The 26,389-nt window shown below is 39.1% G+C and overlaps 1 protein-coding gene across 13 annotated transcripts in view; it reads right to left on the bottom strand.

Moving 5' to 3' along the window:
• Positions 1-26,389, bottom strand: part of EPB41L3 (erythrocyte membrane protein band 4.1 like 3) — a 174,430-nt gene that overhangs the window by 74,267 nt on the left and 73,774 nt on the right. For all 13 annotated transcript variants that reach the window (XM_045849658.1, XM_045849660.1, XM_045849662.1 and 10 more), the window contains 2 exons: positions 16,590-16,777; positions 12,595-12,792 (listed from right to left, as the gene is read on the bottom strand). In XM_045849658.1, coding sequence (XP_045705614.1) covers positions 12,595-12,792; positions 16,590-16,777 — 386 coding nt within the window. Of the gene's footprint in view, positions 1-12,594; positions 12,793-16,589; positions 16,778-26,389 lie in introns of those variants that run through there.

Genomic DNA, 26,389 nt, shown 5'->3' with positions numbered 1-26,389 from the left:
ACACTTCATGCTCAATTTTCACCTCTCCTTGTCTGCTCCAAAAGCCAGCATTTTCCAATGATTAATATTTACTTGCCAAACAGTGCTGGACATGTGCTCACCATGGATGAGGAATCCTTCCTCCTAAAGGAGTTTTTTCCAGCCCTAAAGATCTAGAGGCATGCTTTGTATGTATCAGCCCTGTTTGAAAACCCAGATCCTCAAAGGGAAAGAAGTATGAAGGAAACGAGCTTCCAATTACCACTCCGAATTTCTTCAGTCAAGAGGAATTCTCTACAATAGTAGAGGATCTGCTCCAATGTGAAAAGGAAGTGAATTGGGTAGGTTTCCATTTCCTTCCTTCTTCTTAGTGCTTCTGTTGTATCCCCAGTTATTTTATGAAAACCCAGCATGCCCAAGAACTCCTAGTAATGATAAGAAGCAAAAAAAGATTCCCATATTCTACACTTGGGCACATATAGGAGGACATGCATTTTTTAATAATTGTGTTGTCCTCACCTAAGGACACACTTACTGATTTTAGAGAGAGGAGAAGAGAGGGACAGAGAGAGGGAAATATCAATGTGAGAGGAAAACATCAATTGATGGCCTCTTGTACATGCCCCAAGAGGGGACCAAACCTGCAACCCAGGCGTGTGCCCTGACCAGAAATCAAACCCACAACCTTTCAACTTATGGGATGACACTCCAACCAAGTGATCCATTCTAGCCAGGGCTGGAGGACCTGCATTTTCAAAGATACTTAAAACTGAATAGTAAAGAAATGTCTTCAAATAAACTACTTAGAGTTACTAGGTAAGAATTCACAAATACAGTGAGTTGAGGCTAAGTGGAACTAGAACGAATGTTCCATGCTGACTTCCAAAGAGAGTAAAGATGAAGGAAAAGCAGGTTGACTTCATCAGACCCCTTGTCTAGTAGACTTTCCTACATCACGGAAGGAGCCCATTATTGAAGCCAGGGAACACCACCTCCTTATGTGCCATAAAAGGTGAGTCAGTTCAGGACACCAGACTAGCATTGAAAGCAGAAATGGAGTGTGTGTAATTATTTTCAGAGCATATTCAGGCTTGTCAGACACCCACTGGTTTCTGACACAAAAGCAGTAGGATGTCAGCTGCATCTTCTGTCTAGTTCCAGCAGGCTGAAGCTGGGCAATGTGAGAAAAAAAGCAAATTTCCTATTTTCTGGGTCAGTTTCTCAATCCTAAGAAGCTTCTAGGTAAATGGAGTTTAAATCTTAACTAGTTACTTAAACATAAACTGTTACTTCCTGTTTGTATTTAATAAAACCATTCAGCATTTCCCAAACTGCCAAATTAATGACTGCCTATGTGAAAACACTGATAATATTCTTACTAGTGTAAACACACACACACACGCACAATCTAGGAATGGAGAAGTAAGATGAAATTAATTTTCTCAGATTTAACAAATACTTTCCCATATCTAATATATTGTTATGTGATAAGAGCAAATCTCTAACTAGTGTGGAGGGAATGCCCCTGTGGTTTTGTTATTATTTAAGACAATATTTTTTGAGCAGTTTTAGGTTCACAGTAAAGTTGAAGGGAAGGTACAGCGACTTCTCATACGCCACCCACCATCACACACAGCCCACCCCCATTATAAACATCCCTCCCCAGAGCGACTCGTTACAAATGATGAACTTACACCATCACATCATAATCGTGGAATGAGTGTAGTTTCCATTAGGGTTCACTCTTGGTGCTGTACATTTTATGGACTTGGACAAATGTATGACATGTTTCCACCATTATGGTCTTACACAGAGTAGTTTCTCTGCCCTAAAAATCCTATGTCATCCCTCCTCCTCCCTCACCCTGGCAACCACTGATCTTTTTACTGTCTCCATAGTTTTGCCTTTTCCAGAATGTCATATAGTTGGAATCATAAGGTAGATAGCCCTGCAGAGTGGTTTCTTCCACTAGTGATATGCACATAAGGTTCCTTTATGTCTTTTCATGGCTTGATAGATCATTTCCTTCTAATGCTGGATAATATTCCACTGTCTGGAAAGTTAACACAGTTTATTTATACATTTACCTACTGAAGGGTAAAAAAACACACCTGTAAGAAGTAGGAAGCCTATGATTTTTATGTTAAAAACAATCACTCTATAAAATACTTGATATTTATATTCTTACAGACAGGCCTAGAAGGATATACTTCATGCTTTAAGGGATAGAAGTTCCACAAAGCTAGGGAACCTTCCAAATTTCCTAGCTACTGTCAGTCAACAGGTTCCCTGGCACGAGTAAACATTTACTATTAACTCTGCATGACTCTCAACAACCCAGCCAGCTCTCGGTTACAGATGAGGAAACTGAGGACTTCAGGGGGTAACTTATGAACAAATGGTAAAGCCAAGATGCTACCTAGGCCAGTGCTAGTATGACATACTGCCTCTCAATATTCTATATTCTCAAGCTCAAAAGTCAATTCTTTATAGAGACAACTGGGAAAACTTACTCTCTTGAACAATCTTCTAGTCTGATTGGATTTATATTTCCATAGGTACTCAATTATTTGGGTAGCTATACATTCTAAGTTTCATAAATACATTTTTAAAAGCATGGGTGTGAGTGATCCTTTTAATGGAAATACTAAATGCTGGTTCCACTACCAGGCGAATGGATTCATGATTAAACTGAGTTCAGCGGTTCCACTATTCTGTCTTATGAAACTTTACAAGTAGCACAGCATAAGAACTGACAACATATTTCCTAGCAGAAGTCCCCAGCTACTTAAGAAAGTTAAAATTTGTCAAAGCTGAATTTAATTTTTAAATTAATTTAGAATTTTAAAATGGCCCTCTGTTTATTGGAGCAACTTGTATACCAGACATTCTAAGAATGTCTGTCTGATATGAAAACCTTAGGAGAATGAGATAAGAAAAACAGAAAACCTTGCCAAGAATGGTTAACAATACCTTTTTCATGTACTGATGGCCTCAAATGAGCTTGCAGTGGAAGCTAACTACATGAGCCTTGAAATAAGTGCCAAAACTGGCTGCTGTGATCTATGAATTCATTGCCATTTAGTATTAGCTATGGCATAAGTCTTACTATCAGAGAGTGGAAAAGGCAGCTATTCGATTCTACTATGTAACATTTTGCTGAGCTTCTCCCTTTCTGTATTTCATCATCAATTCTCCCATCTCCTACTGAATTATTTAATTGTCCTACCCAAAAAGCAAATAAGACTGGACTGAAATACCACTGTGACAGACTTTCCCTTCTGCCTCTGCTATAAAAATTAATATGATCATAGGAATAGTAAAACCACAAAAGGTCTTAAGAAATGCAGTTTCATATCTCCTCTTACGTTAAAAACGTTTTCCTAACTAGCAGCAGCACATTCACCTCTCTTCACATGCCAGCTGGACTCGGGGCCGCGAGGCAGACATGCCAGCCAAATCCTGGAACTAATCACTGCCTGTCTATGTGCACTTCCTCTCTCGACGGGATCAGCCGCTGTGTGCATGCCAGCAGTCATATGAAAGCCAGTTCTTTCTAAATATTTTACCATGGCTCTATAATAGGGCCTTCAATTTCATACTGTACTCCAGTCTTCCCTGAACCTGCTTCTATATTTTGTTGGAAACATGCACACACAGACACCACATACACATTTGGGGGAACTGAACTAGAGTTTATGTTCCCCTCTAAGAACATGCCATTTACCAGGCTTCAACTCTATTCAAAAAGAGGTCACAGGTGCTCCCATAAGCCCTGATATTTAGAGATAAGGTAAAAAAATTCCAGCCTTTGAAACAGAAGGTAACAAAAAAAAATTGATAGGAAATTCAAGAGACTATCTACCATGTAGAAATCTTCCCAGCTTATTACCCATCTATGAAAAGATTTTCTAATCTTGTGGCTAACACCAGTAGCCTGCTTCCTAAACTTCCCGAAGGGCCAAGAGTACCTCCATGAAAAGAAAAGCATCAATTTAAATACTAATTAAGGGGAGATGAGCTATAATCTTGAAAATTATAACCTGTCTTTCATGGGGGACATGCTGTAATTATGAAATGAACTGGCAATTGGTCATGAAAACCCTGTGGGGGTGGGTGGGGAGGGAATGAGTGTAAGGTGAAAATGTTTTTCTCCAGAAGGGATGGCCAGGGTCTCCAGTTTACTTTAGCTTTTCTGCTTTGAGCTGGAATATGTGATAACTGCAGAACTTGCTTAAAACCATTCCATCTGAAGACCAAGAGCTAAACTGAGCCTCGAACACTGTTACATATAACACCTGGACAAGCGTCTGTATTATCTCTCCAGCTATTTTCCTCTTCCTGCTCAAAATCAAAAGTATTATTTCCAAGATCTACTCTTCCAATAGTACCTTACTACATGACAGTATACTCAAAACCAAAGACTTAGTGATCACTTAAGAAGTCTTGAGAGTGTCTACTCCAGATGTGTTTCAAGGAGATTTCAAAACCTTCCAGCCACCAGCAGAGGGGAGGGAAAGAGAGAGGTGAAAGGGGATGGGGGCAGAAGAAAAGGAAATGAGAAAGAGATTCTGGTGGTTTCACTTCCTCCTACTTACCCCCAAAATGGCATACATAGCTACCTACAAAAATCTAAAACTACTGATCAATGTTAATGTCAAAAGCTTATGGAATTACAAATAAAGTACACATTCAAGAATCTAGTTAATATTAAATAATGTGAAAAGTAAATCTTTCTCCATTTTCTGTTTTCTTCCTACTATTTCACAAATCCTTGTTGGAGGTAAATACTTACTTTGGATTGTTCCTTCTCTTGCTACAGCCTTTGGATGTTTTAATGCCATGGCATAAAGAGACCTCTGGGGCCGAGGGCAAGAGCTCTGGGTTCTGGCCCCTCTCTGCCTTTTGCAGGCTGTGTCCTCAGACACACCATTAACTGCTCTAGGCCTACTCTTCATCAGTAAAATTGGGTAAAAACAAAATTATGTCCAACGACTCTACGATCAAGACATTCTGCATGTATGTTTGAAGCCTTTGATTCCCAATTTTCAATGCTTGGAACATAACAGACCCTTTATATTAAAAGTATATCAAGAAATACTTTATATTAAATCCCCTGAAAAACTAGTAAAACTCCTTGGTGTATTTCAAACAAAGTGTGATGCTGGTTGTATGAATTGAAATTGCTGTAAACAAGAAAAAGAATTTGCTTTAAGACAATATTTAACAACTGAAATGAGTCACTCCTTGTCAAAAAATAGTTGGGTGCCTACCATATGCAAATAGATCAGTGTATTCTAGACAACACAAAGATTTTAATGAGGTGCCTGGTGGAGACTACACCTTAAGCAATTTTTTGAAGCTGTAAGCTTAGGTCCACTTCCAGGGAAGAGCTTGGGGCAGGTCACTGGTAGCAGACACTCCTGTACTGGGACCAAAGGGCCTGCTAAACCCATGTGAACGGGAGGCGGTGATCTGCACGTGAGGGACTGGCCAACGCCTGCCATGCTGGGACATTCTTCCTGAGGAAGGAAATGAGGAATGCCCTGGGCTGAAGTAGGGAAGCACTTCCTTTGCTTCGGGGGCTCGGGCTGAGATACAGTGGGTATGAGCTGGTACCTGGCAGGATGACACTGATTAGGGTTGTGGGAGCAGGGTTTGGGCCCGTCACCCCTAAGAATGGCACTTGGACAAACGTATTCTTTTTGTGCTACATGGTCTGTCCCCAAATCTCAAGTTAAGCATAAACCCAGATATGCTAAGGCAAATTACTTCTTGAGAAGCAGCTGAGAGAGAGCAGAACCCTCCCCAAGACCTAGGAAAGGTGTCAGCAGCTGACCTATCATCTCCTAGGAGTCTGTGGCAAGAAGGCCACAAACAGAAAAAACACATTTAAAAGATATCTTCTAGAACACACTTGAAAACTTTCAGAAATAAAATTGAGGAAGCTTCCAAAGAACGCAAAATTCATTCAAATAAACTAGATATAAAAATATAAAGTATATCCTGAAATTTTAATCACAGAATGGTAAGAACAAGAAAACTTGGGGTATTGTCAAACCTAGAAGATCGAGTCCTTCATTGAGCAGGTAATGAACATCTACCATGTGAAAATGAACTGCTGTGCTGCACACGGACAAAGGCAAACACAACACCACACTCCGGAATGGGGAGGACAAAACTCACACACCAGAGGGTGCTTGTGAATCCCCTCTGCTGGAACACAGAACAGGAAAGTTCATGTCACCAAATATGTACCACAACGTGGTCAGAAAACTCAACGGGACCTCGAAGAGTTGTGGGAACAGTAAGTTAAAGAACAAACCTGTTTCAGCGCCACAATGTTAGAATATTAACACTGGGAAATAAATCACCAGTCAGGCTTTAACACCATGAGACAATTGAGGTAAAACCCCAAATAATTCCTCCGTGATCTTAATCTTCGCTACAGTATTAGTTACCCTCTGTGCACAGGTACTCAAGTTCCAAAATTCACTCAGCTTCCAAAACACAACCCATAGTATGGTGACACACCAGAGGGTCTTACTGTCATACTTCTTGACATCCAAGGTCTGTCCAGAAAAAGTCCAGCCGTTCTAATATAATGAGAACAGTTTGCGAGACATCAATATAACCTGGCAGCCAGGAAGAGTGGACTAGAATGTGCATGCGTGAACAATGATGACTTCACTGTGTCAGTGGTAAATGCCATTGAGTGAGCATATGCGTACTGTGTGGCTGTCACATTCAAAATGACTGAGAGAGAAGAGCAACAAATCTGCATGAAATTTTGCGCTAAGCTTGAACATTCCTCCCCAGAAACAATTCAGATGATTCAGAAGGCAGCAGTTATGGGCAACTGGTAGCTTTGTCATGACAATGTGCCCACTTATTCATCACATCTTATGCAGCGATTTTTTTTTGAGAAACATCGAATCACCCAGGTGACTCACTCCCCCACTCCTTGACAGCCCAGATTTGGCACCCTGTGACATCTGGCTTTTCCCAAAACTAAAATTACTTTTGAAAGGGAAGGGATTGCAGACTGTTGATGAGATTCAGGAAAATACGATGGGGCAGCTGATGGCGATTGGAAGAACTGTGTGAGGTCCTAAGGTGCCTACTTTGAAGAGGACTGAGGCTTCATTGTCCTATGTACAATGTTTCTTGTATCTTCTTCAGTAAATGTCTATTTTTCATATTATATGGCTGGATGCCTTCTGAACAGACCTCATATATGCTCATATTTTCAACTTTAATATTTTTAGAGGGCTTATTAGAACATGTCTATACTCATGATGGACTATTACAGTTTACTACTGAAAAAATAAAATCCAGGGAAATAGATTTAACAATTTTAGTAAAAAGAAAAAGGGTTTGCCTTAATGAGGACAGACGTCAATACCTTGGGAAGACTTAATGGTAACTTTGTCAGGTAAATGAGAAGGTGCATGTCCACAGTCTTTGGGTGTAACTGTTCCTATGGTTGCACCAAAGAGTCATCACCCAAGGAAGAAAACAAGTTAATTAAAACCCCTCCATCCTCGGGAGTCTCTGGGGGTGTCAATGTTCTAGCAGGAGAGCTGCTGCCACCAGACTGGGCCATTGGGTACAGCATGACAGATGGTGTGATGTGATAAGACACAGCGGAACAGAGAGCCACTGAGAGGCTAAATTGGAACTTACACAATTATGGAATCAAAAACTCTGACACTTACGTAGTTGTTGAATGAAGAGTACTTGCACTGGTTTGGAAAAGGCCCTTATTTTTTTTATAAGTAATTATTATTTCTTATAATACATGAATAGCAACCGGTGCTCTAATCAACTTTCTGGATTATGACGATTCCCTTTGCTGTTTAGCCAAGAACTCCCAAAGGGGTTGTAAGGTATTTTAATCATGTGACATCTATAGAAGTTGAAAAATTCAGGCACTACATTTGTTTTTCCAACCGTATTCCAGTTAGTGGAGTATGTAAAATAGTCCAATAGATTTAGACAGTTCACTCAGAGACAAGACAAAGCTTTTGGAAATTTTTCTAACAGTCCCTTCCTGACCAGTAGTTAGAAGGTGACCAAAGGACATTTAGGACACAGTGCCATAAATTTCCTTACCCTCTCTGGTTCCTTAGAAGCATCTAGGATGCTCATTCAGTAATGCTTGTTGAAGTGAATTCCACAGTTTCTGGGCTTACTCCAGATTCTAGGACATTCTGGGGGACCCTGACAGTCTTGTTATAGAGCTCATTCAACCAGCCAGCTTCTACACAGGGCCAAACTGGGGGGCTTGTTTTTATCATTTTACTGCTGCGCTGAAGTAGCTCTTTTTGATTTGCCCCAATCTGGATATAAACCTCTCCCCTCCAATGTGGTTGATTCATTAGCATCTTCCCCTGGAGTGCCGCTCCATGTGGATTTACCTGGGTCTCCCAAGCACCAAGTCTCCCTCACCACTGAATCACCCACAGGTACAGTAAACTGAGGTCTCACACGCATGGAGACACATGGCAGGGCCCGTGTGAGGCTGCCTGGTAAACTCTCCGCCACTTTTCCAGTCATGATCTAGAGTGCTCCATCAATCTGGTTTCTTGTGGAGGACAAACCAAATTATACCAAAAAGTGGCTTGAACATTTTCTATATGCAGCCACAAACCTATATTATGAAATATGGACTCAAATTTCAGATCATGTTTATTTTCTGAAAACCAACTCAGACTAGATTAAAATGGTATCCAAATAACAGAAAACATTTCTAATTGGATGGTCCTTAGAACATATGTTGTATGCTAATAAATTAGACTCAATGAGTCCACCAAACACAGACATAAAGAGACTAAAATAAATGTGATGAGCACTATTTCCTCCATTGTGTGACTGGGTATTTATTTCCTTCTAAAATTTATGTCCAAAAAATATACAGCAACAGTGGTAACAAACCAGCTATGGAAAGTTGCTTGTGTCCTTTAACGGTCCAATACAAATAATAAGGGGATGACAGTGAGGTGATTTTGTTGGCCAACTTAAAAATCTGGTAGCATGCAAAGATGTCCCAAACATATGTATCAAATTACTTATAATAAGATCTCTTCTTCTACTCATTATAAGATCTTTTTATATTTTAGATAATCAAGACTAACAGTTTATAAATTATTCGGGAAAAAGTCTCTTAAATGGAAAAACACTGAATGCTACAATGATCTCAGCCTACTGCTAGAAAGAAATGTGAAAAAGTTCCTTAGAAGTATCTCTGGATGGGATCAAGGAATGTTTCTTGGAGTGAACTCCACCATTTCTGTGTTTACTCCAGATTCCGAGCCATCTGGAGATCCCTCACCATCCAATAACTCTCTGTCGAATAAGCTCAAGTCAGATTCACTCTTCTTTTTTGTTTTATTCCTCACCGAGGACATGCTTGTTGATTTTAGACAGAGGAAAAGAGGCACAGAGAGAAAGGGAGAGAAACATCTGTGTGAGAGAGCAACATTGATTGGCTGCCTCTTGCATGCATGCTGACCAGGGACCAAACCCACAACTAGGCATGTGCCCTGAGCAGGAATCAAACCTATGACTTTTTGGTTTATGGGACGATGCTTCAACCACCTGAGCCATACTGCCAGGGCTGAATTCACTGCTCTTATTATGAGTAAATGGCTACCATTTATCAAGAGTATGCTACATCCCAGATAGTGCTCAAATAAAGTAGTAGCTTTAATCTTTTCAATCATGCCTTTTTGAGGCAAATACTTTTACCCCCATTCTTCTGGTGAGGAAACTTAGGTTCAGAAAGTTTAAGGATATCACTTGAAATTGTGGGTAGCAAGTGAAGGATTCCATTTTTGTGCCCCAATTTGGTGGATATGGAGCATTCTTCTCACATCTGAACTACACAAGACACCATGGATGGGACGTCTCCAGCACCAGGAACCGGTGACTCCCAGCCTGGGATCGCAGGAGCACTGCTGGTGAGTGCCGACTTTCTAACTGACTGACCCAGAGATAAGATGCACCTGAACTGTCATTAAGTCTAACTGCCCCTTCCCCAAACACATTTTTCCTTTGTACTTACACCTTAAAAATAGGTAAGGTTTTCCCTCCTGTTAAATCTTATCTTGCTACTTTGCCTCAGTGTTCTGCACCATCTACTTCACACATGCATTGTGACACATAGGCCCTTAGACACTTTTAAAGCTCTGAATCACTTAAAAAATTTTGTTTGGTGACTTCATCAAAGGCTGATAAAACCTTATTTTAAAGAGCAAAGACTGAAGGATATCTTATCCAGGGTAAAGTTCGTCAACCTCTGTTTACCTATTATACCCTGTTCACCTTGCCAGCCAAGTTTTATGTTCCGCAGTTTGTATCTAAAGACAAGATGCATTTTGAATATGTTTTGTCAACTGGTGTCTTATTCCCACCTTGGGAACCATGCCGCAGCCATTCTCATTAACCCAGCCAGCCACAAGCAAGTCTGTTTCACACTATCACGTCCAAACGTCTCCTCCATCTTCCTCACGACAATGTCCATACTGAACACATTTTTTTCTACTACTAAGGTCTGTTGTAAAAATGAAAATATTCTGCTGGCCAAGGTTTCTGTGACAGAAAAAAAAGTTACTCAGTAATCTGTCAAATTTATAAAAATACCTTATTATAAAGGAAAATAACTGACCAGCATTGCCCTGCCACTCCAAATGATCACAGCGACAGTAAAAGTAACACTGAGCTGTTTCCAAAGTTAATTAAAAAATGAAAAGTCTACTCGAAAACACAAATTACCTTTAATGAATTTGAAGCATGGGATATAAATTAAATTTAGCCAAATGATCAACACTACACATACCTCGGTCACTCCTGAAGCATTTATTCTCCCCACATGAAACATTACAATCTTCTCTAGAAAACTCTGGTGGACTAGAGGGCTGCCAGATAACCCTATTCATTCCATTATACTGTGTAATGAAATCAATAGAAAGATAGTCCTTGAAGTAAACAAAAAAGCTTCTCTTTGCTTAGGCTAATTTTTCCAGAAAGCAGATCTCCAATGGAAAAATACAGCCTCTCCCAAGGTTACAGAAGTTCTTTATGCTTCATAGTAAAACATGTGCAGAGGTACATTATTGTATCTCCCATTTCCAGAATAAACATCCAAATCAACAACTGAACACTTTGGGCTAAGATTTCAGACAAAATCAAAGCGAGGAAAGTGCAAGAAACAGATCTGTGTATGGCAACCTTAGGTAGGGGTCCTTGGAACATACACTACACACTTTGTACCCCTCAATATTTGGCAAGTTGTATGACAACAAAAATTCTACCAGTGCATGATAGAGCAAATAACTGTTGATCTAATAATTTTATATATCTATATATATGTATATATATCTGACATACACAGTTTCTATGTTCTTACAATCTGTAATAATTTAGTAACCCCAATCCCACCCCTACCCTTACGGACATTATCAGTGTGAAATGGATTTGAATCCTCTGTTCCAAGAAGAGCACTGAATGCCCAAGAGCATTAAACAAAGTAAAATGGAAATGAATGAGATGGGGCTGTAGTCAGAGGAAGCAGAGATGAATGAATGTGGGACACAGGAAGTCGGGTGAGTCTGGTGATGTTCGCGTCATGAGGAAAGAGGAAGACAAATGTGGAACACGCAGGCCTACACTGCACATGGGCCAGGGAGCAACTCAGCACACCCAGCAGAAAAGGAAAATTGTGTAAATGTGTGAATATGTGGTGGGAAGGGCTGATATAGAAGGGTATGTAATGTCCTTGTGTGATAAAGGGCAGGGGCCTGGAGACAGGAGGAATGGGCTCTGTGAATGAAAACATTAACTCTGAAATGGGATCACGTTGCTGAAAGGGTAAGCTGCTCCTTCCCAGCCGTGAGGAGAAGATGCCACCGGAGGTGCACGCAGAGACCTGCTCCTATGGCCTGCGTCCATGCCCTGCATGCACTGCCCGTGATAACCTGGAGAACTCAACAGTCACCCCCGTCCATAGCTACAGACAGGTTTTCTTGTTGTCGTCTGTTAACTTGGGCTTGCTAAACATCTCAGACAAAAGTCATTCAACTACCTCTTCTCTGAGAGGAATGTCTTTTCTTTACCAAAAGAACATTCAAGATGCAATGCCCACAACAATGTATATTTTACAAGTTACTCATATTTTCTCAGCAAGAAAAAGATATTCATAGTTCAAATTACCCCACTGCTCCTATATACAGAAGTCTCCAAGTTTCTACCATTAAACAATTGACTTGTCCATAACATATTCAAATAGGCCAAATTCACTTAAATGATAGCTCTTAGCCAGGATATTAAAGAACACGTGATTTTTAAGGCTTCCCATTTTTTTATCCTACCATGAAAAGTGTTGGAGGTTTTGTTAAAAGATCACATTTTTTAATAGTAACATTTAAGGAACATTATAAGTATTTTTAGTAATTTGATACCCTGTTTAGATTTTGGAAATAATTTTGTGTTTAGAAGCTAGGTCTGAGTGTTTTTCCAGAGTTCTGAAAAAATAAAGAGGCATCTTGTATGTTTTCTGCCAACATTCCCCAGCTCTCAGATTTGGGACAAAAAGGTTTTAAAATATACACTTACCTCCACATCACAGGTATATTCTGATCCATCCAGAAGTATCACTTTGCACTGCATGCTTTTAGGCTTTTTGACAATCTTCAGTGGAGATCGAGAGAGTTTACTGCTAGATGATTTCTGAGAAAGTTTATCGTCTTCCAATTGCTGATACTCGAGCTGTTTTGCAGCCCCAGCAGCAAATTCCCGTTCCTTGTCAGTGACCTGTGAAGAACAATGAAGAGTTTTCATTGCAAGACAGGGCATAAATATTGCATTGCTCTGGCAATACCAGAACACGTTAGAAACAGGCATTCCTATTTCCTGATGAGAGACATCTGAATTAGGACATTAGAAAAGGCTATAAATACACAGATATTTATAAAGCTAACAATTTTACCTAAATAACTTTTCTTGTTATGATGTACTGATAAGGCCTTATATTTTAATTTGACTCAAGGATTTGCCTTCAAAGCACTGAGCAAATGTTGTTGAAACTTTACTAATCAAAGAAGAGAAACAAATAGGCTCCAGGGTTTTTAAAAAAGACATTGGATAGTACTGGTCTTTAAAATACATCATCTAGATTTTACCTAATGTACTCGATTTTCTTCACTACCTGGACCTTCTATATTCCAAGACCCATAATCACCAAATATATAATGTATATAAGGTATGTTATAAACTTTAAGGTCCACAGAATCTCAAGTATTAATCCTCTCAGTAATTTTACAATTGTTAAAATGTTTGATTTAGCTCTAAATCAATTCAATGAAGCCAGCAGCACTGAAATTCATCAGAAAGTAATCCCCTAAATCCACTTCCTCTCATTGTAATGAGCCAGTATAAGAACAGATCAAATCTGCCCAAAAGCTTTAATCTGCTTTCAAATCAAAACAGTCTATCTAGTCCAGGCTAAACTCAAAACTCCCGAGGACGTCCTATGTAACAATAAAATACTCCCATGAATCATTATCCTTGGAAATCTCTCCGCACTGCTGTCTAACTAATCTTTTTACACCCCTCATCTATATATTACATGACCAACTGCCAATGGTATTAGTGACAATTCATTTCATGGGCCAAACTACCACTCCACTTGCCTACAAAAATATGCACTGACAGTCCAGAGAAAAATATGTTCCGAAATTCAGTTTAGGCCCCTTGAATAAGCATGAAATTTCCTCTCTTGTGAACATACTATCCTGCTGGCAGCTAAATGGATGTGGGCTTGAGAGTAAAGGCAGTGCTGTCATTTCAACTTTTCTTCTTTATTAGTCTCTATAATTTTATAACACTCTAATATAATCATAGTTATTTTTCAGCATATTTATTTTGGATTTTAGGTATAGATTCCTGATTTTACAATGGCATTTTCTATCTTGTTTTACATCCAGAAGATTATAAATACAATCCTTTCCTCCACTACCTTGCCCAGGAACTTAAGGCAAAGTCTTGAGAAGTTCCTAAGGGGGAAAACAAAACAAAACAAACAAACAAAAAACCACTTGCCCAATGACAAAATCAAGAAAAAAGTGAACAACCAACTCCCAAGTCCAAGGCAGCCGGAAGGCCAGCCCCAGCTAACACAAAGGAAGGCCAGCTCTGGCACCCTGGTCCAAGTGTTAACTGTCGGTCTTTGCATATCAAAGCATTAAAACAGTGCAAAAAAAGTCATAAAACATTAATTCTGGTTTTAAGTTAGTTTAAGAAGTTTGGTAACCTTGGAATTTTGTATCGATTACTATAACACATTTGTTAGATGCTTCATAATTTACATAAGACTTTTAATTTACATTTCATCTCATCCTCTGCAAAGTCAACTGAGGCTACATTTTAATTTAAATTTTACCTGGAATCAACCTATCTATGTAGTAGGAAGATGAAATTTCATTTTTCCTCTACTAAGATAAAAGTACTTCTGTATCAGAACAAGCTTTCTGGGTTACTTATGTATCAATTCTGGAATCAACATAAACCACCAATGGTCAAAAGGAGGTCTCCTTTCCATACACTTGAAACACCAACCCATCACTGAGGCTCTTAAGCACATAGAACAACAGACCAAGTACTTCAAAATGAAATGTCAATCAGTCATACAATGTGCTACAATTTAAAAATATCTAGAAATGGAGATCACATGGAGGGTTATTAGCAGGGAAGGGGAGAGAGGAATGGGGGCAAGGTATAGGGAATAAGAAGCATAAATGGTAGGTACAAAGTAGACAGGGGGAGGTTAAGAATTGTATAGGAAATGGAGAAGCCAAAGAACTTACATGTATGACCCATGGGCAGGAACTAAGGTGGGGGAATGTGGGTGGGAGGGCGTGTGCAGGGTAGAGGAGAATAAAGGGGGAAAAATGGGACAATTGTAACAGCATAAACAATAAAATATATTAAAAAATAAAAAATAAAAATAGCAATATCATTGAATTTCCTAAGATGGTCAGAGGACTGGTTCAAAGCATCTAGAAAGAATATGAAAAAAAGAAAAAAGATAACCCAGAATCTTGTTTCACGGGAAAAAGTGGTCGAGATAACAGGTAAAACCCCTTCCAAACAAAATCCCAACAAATAACCTACTGGTAATACATTGATAAATATTTTAACCCATGAGTCTGTAAATATTTAAGATTAACAAATAGTCTTTTAAAATTAGAAAAATACATAAAATAAAAATATCAATATTAACTATTTTAGCAAATCTCTATTCATTTAACCCTCCCCCCAGCTCTGGGAGATGTTTTTGCAACCAATCATCTTTCCCACTGAGGGTTTAATATCATTGCTCTTGTTTTGTTTCAAACATCTGACTACAGAAGACACAGCATATTTAATCATGTCTGGGTAGAGAAACTCTTCCATCTCTACAACTCTCCCCCAGTTTCATTTTTATTTCCATTCAGAGTTAAGAGGAAAGAATGAAGAAAAGCCAGCCCAGTTATTTTAAATTTCTGAAAATTTAAAAACAAACACTATCGCCATCACTCCTCCACGAAAACAAAAGAAAAGGTAAAGGAACACCATGAAAACAATAGCTCCATGGATTTTCCTTCACCAGACTAAAGAATACCCTTTACTCCCCATCACAAAACATCCTGGAATAGACAGAGAATCTATAAAACATGAAAATAAATGTTATTCTCAATACTATTATAAAGCAAAACTCTGGGAAAAGAAATAAAATAATCAGGCTGCAAACATATAGTATAGTTTAATGTTATAATAATGTGTTGTACCTTTCAAAGAATTTCACAAACATGATGATTTCATTCTGTTCTCTCACAGGGTCTAGAATTCCTAGCTCACCACGTATACACCTGACCTATGAAAAGCAAATCATTTGCAGGGGACTCTTGACTTCCCTACCACATATGAGCCGGCACTCTAAAACTTGTTGATTCCAGGTTTAATGTTTTAAGCCAAAGAAATTTAAACATGGATTTATTCAAGGCCCAGGTGTAAACCATGCTTTATATTTTACATGGAAACTTTTAAAACAAATATCCACATTATATGTAACAACTGAAATATGCCTAGTATGTAACCGAGTTGAAAATATACATGTACATGGGGGACAGGAGGGAAAGAGACTGACCTGAACATCCATAAAGAGTAGCTGGCAACATTTGGAAAAACCAAAATAGCTCTAACCCCCCACTTGAATAAAAATCAAGAGCATAATTAAAGCCATCAATGTGGTGTCTAGCCTTCCTGTAAACCCAGATAAAACCAATAACCTGGAATCCAGATTTCAGTGTGAGTTTAAGAGCTTTAATCAAATGAAGGAGTTACCAAGCATGGCTGTGGAATGTCATTCATTGAAAGCCTTAAAAGAGCACCAATTTCCATCTGCCTGGGACCAGAAGGGGTGAAGCAGATGACTCCTCATAGTTCGCTGTAGTGCTAAGAGACCAAGGTCAGACCAGACCCCGAAAAAGCTCAGTAAACATTCTTCTATTAGTTTTCTGGGTGATGCCAGCCACTGCAGGGGAGCGGGGCAGCCTGGTCCCAGGGCTCACCTCCTTTCTCACAGGGGTGCTGTGCGCTGCAGCAGCTTCGAACTGCTCCAAGGCCTGGCGCTGCTCTTCCGGCCCCAGCTGCTGCGCCCCTGCGGGCCCCTGTGGACCAGCTGCCTCCTGGGGCTCGGCCTCCTGCTCAGGCTTGGATTCTGAGTCTGAACCAGATTCAGTTGTCATGGTTGATTGTTCTGCAAGCAGAAAAAGGAAAAGTCCCATCACTGGGTGCAATTACCTTTCCTAGGCAAGAAAACTAGGATGCTACATGTGAAGGCTACAGAGAAATGCTGGCAATCAAAGCATGATCCTACTGCACACAACTAGTAGACTACTTGTCAAATTTACCATGAAGACAGGTGCCCATGAAAAATTCAAAATTAACATTTCACTAGAAGTTAAAGTTCATTTGTAATGATCACAGGTTTTAGTTTTATTAGATTTCTGCCACAGATGACTCTAAAATGACATTAAAGTAATGCCATAATAATGACATAACAGATATGTTTAATTTCAGAAAAATGAATTTGCTCCATTGGCCTAACATATATTTTAATCTCTGGGAAGGCTGATCCAATAACGGAAGCACCTATTCTTTCTTATTCCCTATCTCCTTCCTATTTCTAGGAACCCTGTTCCGCCTCTCCCAGCCCCTGACTCTCTCATTCTTGCATGATCAAATGCCTTCCTCTTTGATTTCCCATTGAAACAACAACTACAACAGAGGCTTGGCTAGTAACATGGAATGGGTCACATACTGGACAAGCACTGGCCATGGCTGGAGGGAAGCTGGGCAGCATCACTTCTCCCTCCCTCACAAATGCGTTCTCATGGGCTTCTTCCTGGCTTCCTTCTATTTCCCTTGCAGGCTGAGAGGGAACTATCTCATAAAAAATTCAAACAACAGATCTTAATTTATAATAATCTGCTCTTACATCCTGAAAAGACTTTATAGAATATAACCACCATCTTCTAAGCATTAGCTGGTCAAGACACTTAAGAATGTTCTGCCTCAGATTCTACTTCTGCCAACTGAGGGAACTGAACACAATCTATCTAAAGAATTTATTTTCTGCTGTTAATTTTCCCTACTAAAAGACATGCCATTTTTGTAAAGCTGTTTTTTCTCTATCTAAGCAGCAACAGAGCTGTTATGCCTGTGGTTACCATGTCATTCTAAGTAATTTCTTATCTTGGGTGCATGGGAACTACCTCAAAAACAAGTATCTCAGATTGTCATATATTTTCCCTTCCTAATTATAATTTTATGGTAAAAATCTCATGAGCAGAAGGCTAGTATAATGCCTTAAGCAAATGATATACACATTAATAGAATGTAAAATTATACAAAATAAAACTATTTAGTTGTCATCTTCACAATACACATTGAAATATGTTTAATAATTTGAAGAAGAGGAGAAACATCACAAATCAATACTGATCTATGTTATAGACTAAAGACTATATCAGTGCTTCTATTCAGGGTTCCTTTTTACAATCTCCAGTTATTCTTTCTGTTGAATCAGAGACGTAGCAACTTGACATGTGCTCAGTTGCCCAAAATGTATGTAAATATCAAATCTAAATTCAGAGCAAGACAGTAATCCAAATAAAACACATTGTCTTTTTTCCTCTTATATCACATTTAAGATCTTCAAGCAACTCTTGAAAGTAAATATTATAAAACAGACATTTTAGAATCTTGACTTTTAAGTAACAAACTTTCAGTTTTAGCTGGTACTCCTCCACCCAGCTTGAGATCACATGAGTTGTGGCCATGTGATAAAGGCTGATCAATGAGACAAGAGAGAAAATGTATTCAATGTTTAGGTCATCGTCATAAAGACAAAGCCACTTACTTGCCTTACTTAGATTTCTCTTTCTTATTGGCTAGAAATTAATGACTGATGTGGTCCCCATAGACCCAGTCATAGAGACCCCAAGTTCAGGAGGATGCCAGAGTCACCCCTTTTGGCCTGGGTCTCTGGATGACCCCATGGAGTATAACACACCCAGTCTGGATTGTTACATGAGGCAGAAATCAACTTCTGCATTGTTTGAACCTCAGTATTCCAGCCCACACCCAATCTAATGCATATTCTACAAACTAAAATTCTACTAGTCATACTCCAGTGGCTCCCATCTTACTAAAACAAAATAGCCTTTCCATGATCTCACATCCTCTGTCAGCTATTTCATATTTCTCTGCTTTCTACTCATAACTTCTCAAAAAAATTTCTGTCGATCCTTACTGTCTTATACTCCCTCACTTCCTCTTTGCCACCACTCCTGTCTTACTCCATTTGGGTGGCTCTTGTGGTCAATGCAGCAGACCACATGCTCTTGTCTGTTCTTGATTCATTTGACCTTTAGTAGACCCAGCCTAGTGGTGGGACTTTCCTTGTTAAAAAGTGTCCATCTCTTGTGATTCAGAATTCACCACACTCTCCTCCTTTTCTCCTCTCCCTCTGGCTACTCCTTCTCATGCTCTTTGATAAGCTTACTCCTTATCCAACCTCTAAGTGTGTGAATGTCCCAGAAAACTCCATTCTAAGACCTCTTTTCTTCTCTCTCTACATTCCCTCCACAGCTTATGATACCCTTTCCCAGGGTTTTAAACACTTTCTATAAGCCATCAATTCGCACATTCATCTCTCTAGTCCATTCAAGCTCTTTTCTGAGCTTTAACACTAACATGCAACCCACTTTACTGTCCCCTCAGATATCTGTGGACTTTTCTCTCCCAAATCTGCTCTTCCCCTCATCTTCCTCACCTCAACAAACAGCAATGCCATTCCTTCAAGCCAGAATCCCATAAGTCACCCTTGACACTTTCCTTTCCCTGATCTTCCTTATCTAATATAGGAAAGGCTTACAAAATATATGACTTTGTAAATATATTTTAAAAATGTGTTCTTCCAAAATATAATTGACACTTGGATAATGCGGAAGTCAGGGGTACTGAACCCCTGCCATGGTCAAAAATCTGCATGTAATTGTTGACTTCCCAGAAAAACCTTTCTAATAAAGTCTATCACTGACCCACAGCCTTACAAATAACACAGTTGACACGTATTTTATATTTATATGTATTATAGACTGTATTCTTACAATAAAGTGAGAGAAAAAATTTATAGTACTGCATTGTATTTCCCAATACTATAAGTTCCCATCATCTGTTTACAAGATGAATTGCCTCAGTACCTATATCAATATTGGCTTATTGATATGAAACACTGTAGACATTATACTTATCACTAACATTAAAGACCAAAAAAAGGTATTGGTCTACATGTGAAAAAGAAATTCACATTTATTTACAGATTAACACTTCACACATTGATAAAAGAGAAGCAAAAATATGATTGCTTTATGGCAGCTTAGTGGAATCAATACAAAACCTCCAAAGGCAAAAATTCTGCCATACCTTCATTGAAAGTAATCCACATATAAGTGGACCCATGCAGTTGAAGGCTGTGTTGTTCAAGGGTAAACTGTATATCTTCACTTGGTTTCCTGCCACTCAGGAAATCAACATTTCTCTTCTGAATTCTTTCAATAACCTCCTTTTCACTGCCTCTATTCCTGCCCACCTCTATTCTGTATGATCTTCATAAAACGTTAACCCTTTAACAGCTTTCCAATGTGCCTGAAGTTAAACCTAAACTGTTTAATTACCGTGGCCTTCAGGGCAGGCCAAGGCCTCTGCTCCCTCGCCATCCCCAGCAGTGGAGCCTATCCCGCTGTCCTGCAGTGACCCAGCCCCAGGGTCTCCTTTCAGTCTCTAAACTACATCAAGATTTTCTGCCTCAAGATATTTTAGATATGCTGCTGTGTCCGCTGAGAACAATTTTTCCTCTGCTCTTCACGTGGCCAATTCCCCATTGGTCAAGTGTTGGCAGAGAGACCAAGAGACACTTTCTCCCTTTTACACAGTTATTCTATTTGTGCCTTATTGTTTCCTTCATATAAATTATCAAATTTTATAATTGTCCAACTTTTCCTTAACTACCTTCCCTTACACTCAAGGATGGGAATCATATGTGTTTATTCCTCAATATAACCAGTACAAGAGTTCCCCCTGACCGGCCAGTGTACCCAGTGGATGCCTGAAACTATGGATAACACTGAACCCCATATATACTATTTTTTAATACATATGTACATACATACATACATATGATAAAGCTGAATTGTAAATTAGACAGAGATTAACAATAATACAAATAAAATGAAACAATACAACCATATACTGTAATAAAAAGTTATGTGAATGTGGTCTCTCTCTCTCTCAAAATGTCTGATAACCGATCTGATACCTGAGGCACCTACTAAGTGACTCAAGGGCAGGGGGTGTATGTGGCATGGACAAAGAATGATCGTGTCACAAGTGGGACGGGGTGAGGTCACACACTACTCAGAACAGTGGGCAATTTAAAACTTATGAACGGTTTACTTCTGGAATTTTCCATTTGACATTTTCAGACCACAGCTGACTATAGGTAACTGAAATCACAGAAGGTGAAGCTGCAGATAGGGGACGACTGTATCAGCACAGCAAGTACTTCAATAACTATTTGACAGACAACTACATAATAAAATCAACCCCATTATCACATCTCTGCATTTTAAAGTCTAATAATTGTTCTTGATAGTTCTTAATCATTGTAATAGCTCTCTCAAATGGGTAAAGAGTAGATATTTTTATGTTTTATAGAAAATAGAACTCAGTTCAACTTTCAGAACCAAAATCTCCCTACAAGGTAATAGACACTATTGGTCTTTTCACAGCCTAATACTGTTATTCATAGATCAAAGGGCTTTCAAAAACAAAAAAAGAAAATGTTTAGGTAGTTTAGAGAACACCTATAAAAGAGTAACCAAAAAGTCACCAGGTCGGCCCTGGCTGGTGTAGCTCAGTAGATTGAGTGTGGGCCTGCTAACCAAAGGGTTGCCAGACCGATTCCCTGTCAGGGCACATGCCTGAGTTGTGGGTCAGATCCCTAGTTGGGGACACATGAGGGGCAACCACACATAGATGTTTCTGTCCCTCTCTTTCTCCTTCCTTTCCCCTCTCTCTAAATAAAAAAATAAAATCTTAAAAAAAAGTCACCAGGTCATGAATTTAAAAAACATAAATGACTACTAGAAAAAAGCATATTTTAAAAACCACTTAATTCTTTCTAGACAGGGCAGTTCCTACATATAAATCATATTATTTTTTAAAAATATGGATGCCTTCAGTAGAATTCTTTATTGTATATGTTTCATCAAATAATGGGTATAAGAATGATTAGATGTCAAAACTGTTACAGATGCAGAAAACCATAATCATATAGCAAAGTATAAACATTTCAGTTCATTTCACCTTAAAATCTATGTGTAATCTTCACAGATATAAAACATAAAAAATAACCAGCAGTAAATATGTTGCCATATGTGTCCTGGGTGACTAACTTAATATTTCAGTCTCCTACTTCCATACAACAAGGAGGTGGGCTGGCGAACACAGTGATGTGGGGGTAGAGACGGGAGGTGGGGGAGAGGCAGTGAAAGGCAGGGAATTTCTGGATCTTCTTTCCGTTCAGGCCAACCAGTCTGTCACCACGTTCATCATCTTCCAATTTCCTTGCTGCTTTTTAAATCTAAGGACTTTCCACACAAATGTAGTTGTAGCATAGACATATCATAACAATGCACTTGAAACTTTAAAAAGTTGTCAGATATGTGTTAAAATAGAAATCTTTCTAAACCCATGACATTAGCCCGTGGACTCACTATACATGAATTAAAAAGGCAAGTTTAGTAAAACATATCCGAATTTTGAGTTTCAGTGTTATTATTCTAGTCATGAAGCCATTCTGCACCTGCTTTTGTCTCTAATTCCATGACTCCCTAAGGCAAAGAGCCAGCTATACAACAGCTGAATAAAATTACAAAATGGATAGAGCTCAGCAAGCACCTATCAACTATTTAAATAATAAAATAACACCATTATTTCCTACGTATGAATGCACTGTATAATACCTTTACCTGTTATGCATCACATAAATCACAGAACCTCAAACCTTAAATAAACTCCTATGCCCTTGTCAAATCTTTCCTAGGTATACTATTTTTTCCAGCTGTATGGATAATACAATAAATAAAAAATCATTGCTGCTTTTTGATTACTGTTAATATAAAAAAAACTTCCATTGTTGTTGAAAGAAAGTAAAGTAATAAACCTTAAAAATGTAAGGCTTTTAAACTGTGGAATCTCACTGGAATCAATATTTAATTCCACATATCTGAGAGGGAATCAGTTCATATTGTACCTGTGAGTAAATGGTACTGATGACCTTGATCAGAGAATTCAATTTCAAAACTTTTTACAATAGTCTTCTTCCCCACCCACATGACAACATAAGCAGGCAATAAACTGATTCTTAAATGCCAAACAAAATCATAAGCATGTAAATACAGTACTTCTCTACTTTAACTTCTAACTTTAACTCATTATTTTAATAGTTTTACACCTTATTCTCGTCCAATGTACTTCCAATCTTGCCCCTAAATGCCAGAACATTTTTTTAAATTAGATGTTCATGATAGTTACATCGTCTTGGTTCTTCTTTTTTCTTATACTCATTCCTTGCTTTGTTGGATAATCCTTGACACTAAAGTCACACATTTCCCTTTCCAACTCACTAAAGATTGCTATTTTCCAATGCTCCCGTATCTTCACCTGATATTTTCACTTTGGATTAAATGTAGCTGTTGATCATTTCAGTTACTGAAAACAGACACCACTTGCAATCCCAAACAGAAAGCAATACAAAATGCTTATGCTTAGCTTTGGCTTACACTGGGCTCTTTAAAAAAAAATACTAAATTTACCTTATTAATTGTGTTTTGCATAAGCTAAAAAGGCTAGAACACCTAGAAACTCCAAATCTTAAAAGCTGGGGTAAGGACATTCATTAAGTACCCTGGGGCGAAGGCAAGAGTAGTCCTTTACTTTTTAAGAAACATAAACCGTGTTTCATTATGCCTCTCTCAGGGATACAGTTATGAAATGACTGCCCAAGGAAACAGTAATGAGCTTCAAAGGCAGCATCACGCAGGTGTAAATGAAATCACACTCACAACTCCCAGTTCATTTCACTGATAGAAAACGGTCATTGTCATGCATTTCAGTTGTGGTTCCTTCTCAGCTTTAATTTTTTGTTCCATTAAAGCAAAAAAAAAAAAAGTCAGTTTGTCCTCATCTTTCCCACTTGCAGAAGTAGCATCTCTAAAATTCCCATCTCATAACTAAATTAGCTTCTCTTTTCAAATGTACCAACCTCTCTTGTAGATTTAAAAATTCAGTGGTATTTTATTAAAAGAAGTAAACCTAAGACAGTGTCAAAAATGCTTAATATAAATCATGTACACAACAGGATTCCTACAGAATACTATTTAGTAGCACCACAATGGAAATTTTTTTTAAAAAACAAGTTTTTTCATTTTTTATAATTAAAATATAAATATATAGGAAACAAGAGGCCAGCAGACTGATACGTACTCACTTAAACATTTGTAACTGCTAAATCCTATCCATCAGTCCACTAAAAACCATCAACTGCACGCAACCGTCAAAAAGACAGGAGGAACACAGGGGAACAAAAGCGCAGGAGAGGTGCCATGCTTGGCAGAGCCCTGGCGGGGCAGGAGGGTGTGGACCAGCCAGGCGAGATTGTGTTGTGGCCTCAACTCCGCCACAGGCTCTGTGACCTCAATGGAATTCAGCTTCCCTTTCTGTTCTAAGATTCTCAAATTCTAGAATCTTAGAGAACCAGGGACCCTGTTGTAGTAACAGCGTGACATCTAAGGAAATTTTGCCCTCTAAGAAAAGTGAAGACAGATACTGACTGACCTTACTGCCAGCTCCGAGGGCATGAAGCCGGGCAGGCAGCCACAGCTCTCTCGCAGGAAAGACAGCCCCCCACTGCACAGGCAGCAAAGTCCTCTTTAATTATTTGAGTCTGTATTAAGGTTGTATTTCATTCCCTGAAACAATATTTTTTACCCAGGTAATCTGAGAAACCAGAAGGAAACACTCTTAGTTTACTCAGTACATTTGGAAAAATCTGGTTTGTTTTTAGTAAATTAGCTTTTATTTTTAAGTTAAGAAATGTTTATATCTCTATTCTGTCTAATAGATGTAGTTTGGTAGATAGATATGGAGATTATGATTATGTACCCACCTTATCAATATGTACTCATATTTCTATATATATTCTCGGAAATACCAAGAACATTTGATTGTTCCCACAAGCTCCCTAGATGCATTTCAACAAACCAAGAAGCAGCTGGCCCCCTCTCTGGGAGAAGAGGAAGAAGTGAAGGGTGTTAAGGGCTTCCAGTGACAGCACTAATGATAGGAGAGGCAGGGTTCCTGAGGAGACAAACTACATGCAAATTAAGTCTACAGGCAGAGTGGAAGAAGTACCAACTCAGGGTCTGATCTGGGTGTCTGCATTATCATCATGTAAAAAGAAAGAACTTCCCAAGCTGAGATTCCTGATCTCCAGAGGATGGGGAAGGAACTATGTATGGGCCTGACTTTATTTTGATATTTTAAAGGACAGTGCACATTTAGCAATGACACAGCTGCACACACTAACCAAGTTTCTTTGCTTTCAGTTAGACATTTATCGGTTAAGGCTAGAAATACTGGCTACATCACTTCTTTACTCATTAATATGTTCCTTCAGCAAACACTTCCTGAATAGCTGTTCTGAAACCTGGGGATACATCAGATAAAGACAAATAGGTTTCTGCTGTAGTGAAGCTTCTGTTCTAATTGAAGGCGAAAAGGAAATAAAATGTGTCAGCTAGAGAAAAGATGTTATTAGATAACTCAATCTGAAGGAGATGGGTGGCCACTTATATTGGGTGTTAGGGAGGGCTTCTCCAAGGAGAGGGGATGCTAGAATATGAGAAGAAACCGCCTTATGAAGATAGGAGGATACTGCCCACCAGGAAGACTAGTGCCCAGGCCCCAAGGAGGCGTGGTCAGGGAATGGAGAGAAGGCTGAGGAAGCTGGGACACAGGAGGTGAAAGATGAAGGAGAAGATCTGGAGGGGAGCATGGGAGGGGGGCATGGATCACAACCTGTGGGTTTTGGCAAGCTAGTTTCTGAAGCTTGATTTTATTTGTAATGCAATGGAGCATTGTAAAGTGAGGAATGACAGGGCCATACTGGTACTTTTAAAAGACTGCTCTGACTTCTGAGTGAAGAAGCTGGGTGAGAGCGGGGAGGGTAGTCAGCAGGCTATGGCAAAGGTCCAGCTGAGAGAAAATGCTGGAGCAGGGCAGTAGGAGGGGAGAGAAAGTAAGTGATGCCCTATTAGAGCATCAGAACCTCTGAGTAGAGCTTGGTGAAGACAAGGAAAGTGGACTGAGCTGGTAGGCAAAAATTTTTTATAAATGTTAGGCCTCTTACAAATACAAGGATCCCTGGAGGTGAAATTTGCGCAATAATGCATTCTCCTATAGGCAGGGAGCCCAGCAACAAAAAAAATGTCAAGTTTCCATGTTACTCTTCTAGGTAGTATCCCATCACCCTCCACAGAGGAAGTCATCAGCGACCCCCTACATCATCAGCAATCATTGAGAAAAACATCCAATTCAGAAGAGAAGCTTTATAAAGAACGTATTCTTGATACGTTCTTGATAAAGAACGTATTCTTGTGGTTTAAGTGACAGCTCCAGACTTACACACACACACACACACACACACACACCACAGATTAGCATGGAAAGTTTTGGTCTTTTA

The sequence above is a fragment of the Phyllostomus hastatus genome, unplaced genomic scaffold, assembly GCF_019186645.2.
Source record: "Phyllostomus hastatus isolate PE091 unplaced genomic scaffold, TTU_PhHast_1.1 phas_contig_80, whole genome shotgun sequence".
Classification (NCBI taxonomy): domain Eukaryota; kingdom Metazoa; phylum Chordata; class Mammalia; order Chiroptera; family Phyllostomidae; genus Phyllostomus; species Phyllostomus hastatus.
The sequence above is the reverse complement of the archived record's forward strand: the minus strand, read 5'-3'. Positions and strand labels throughout refer to the sequence as shown.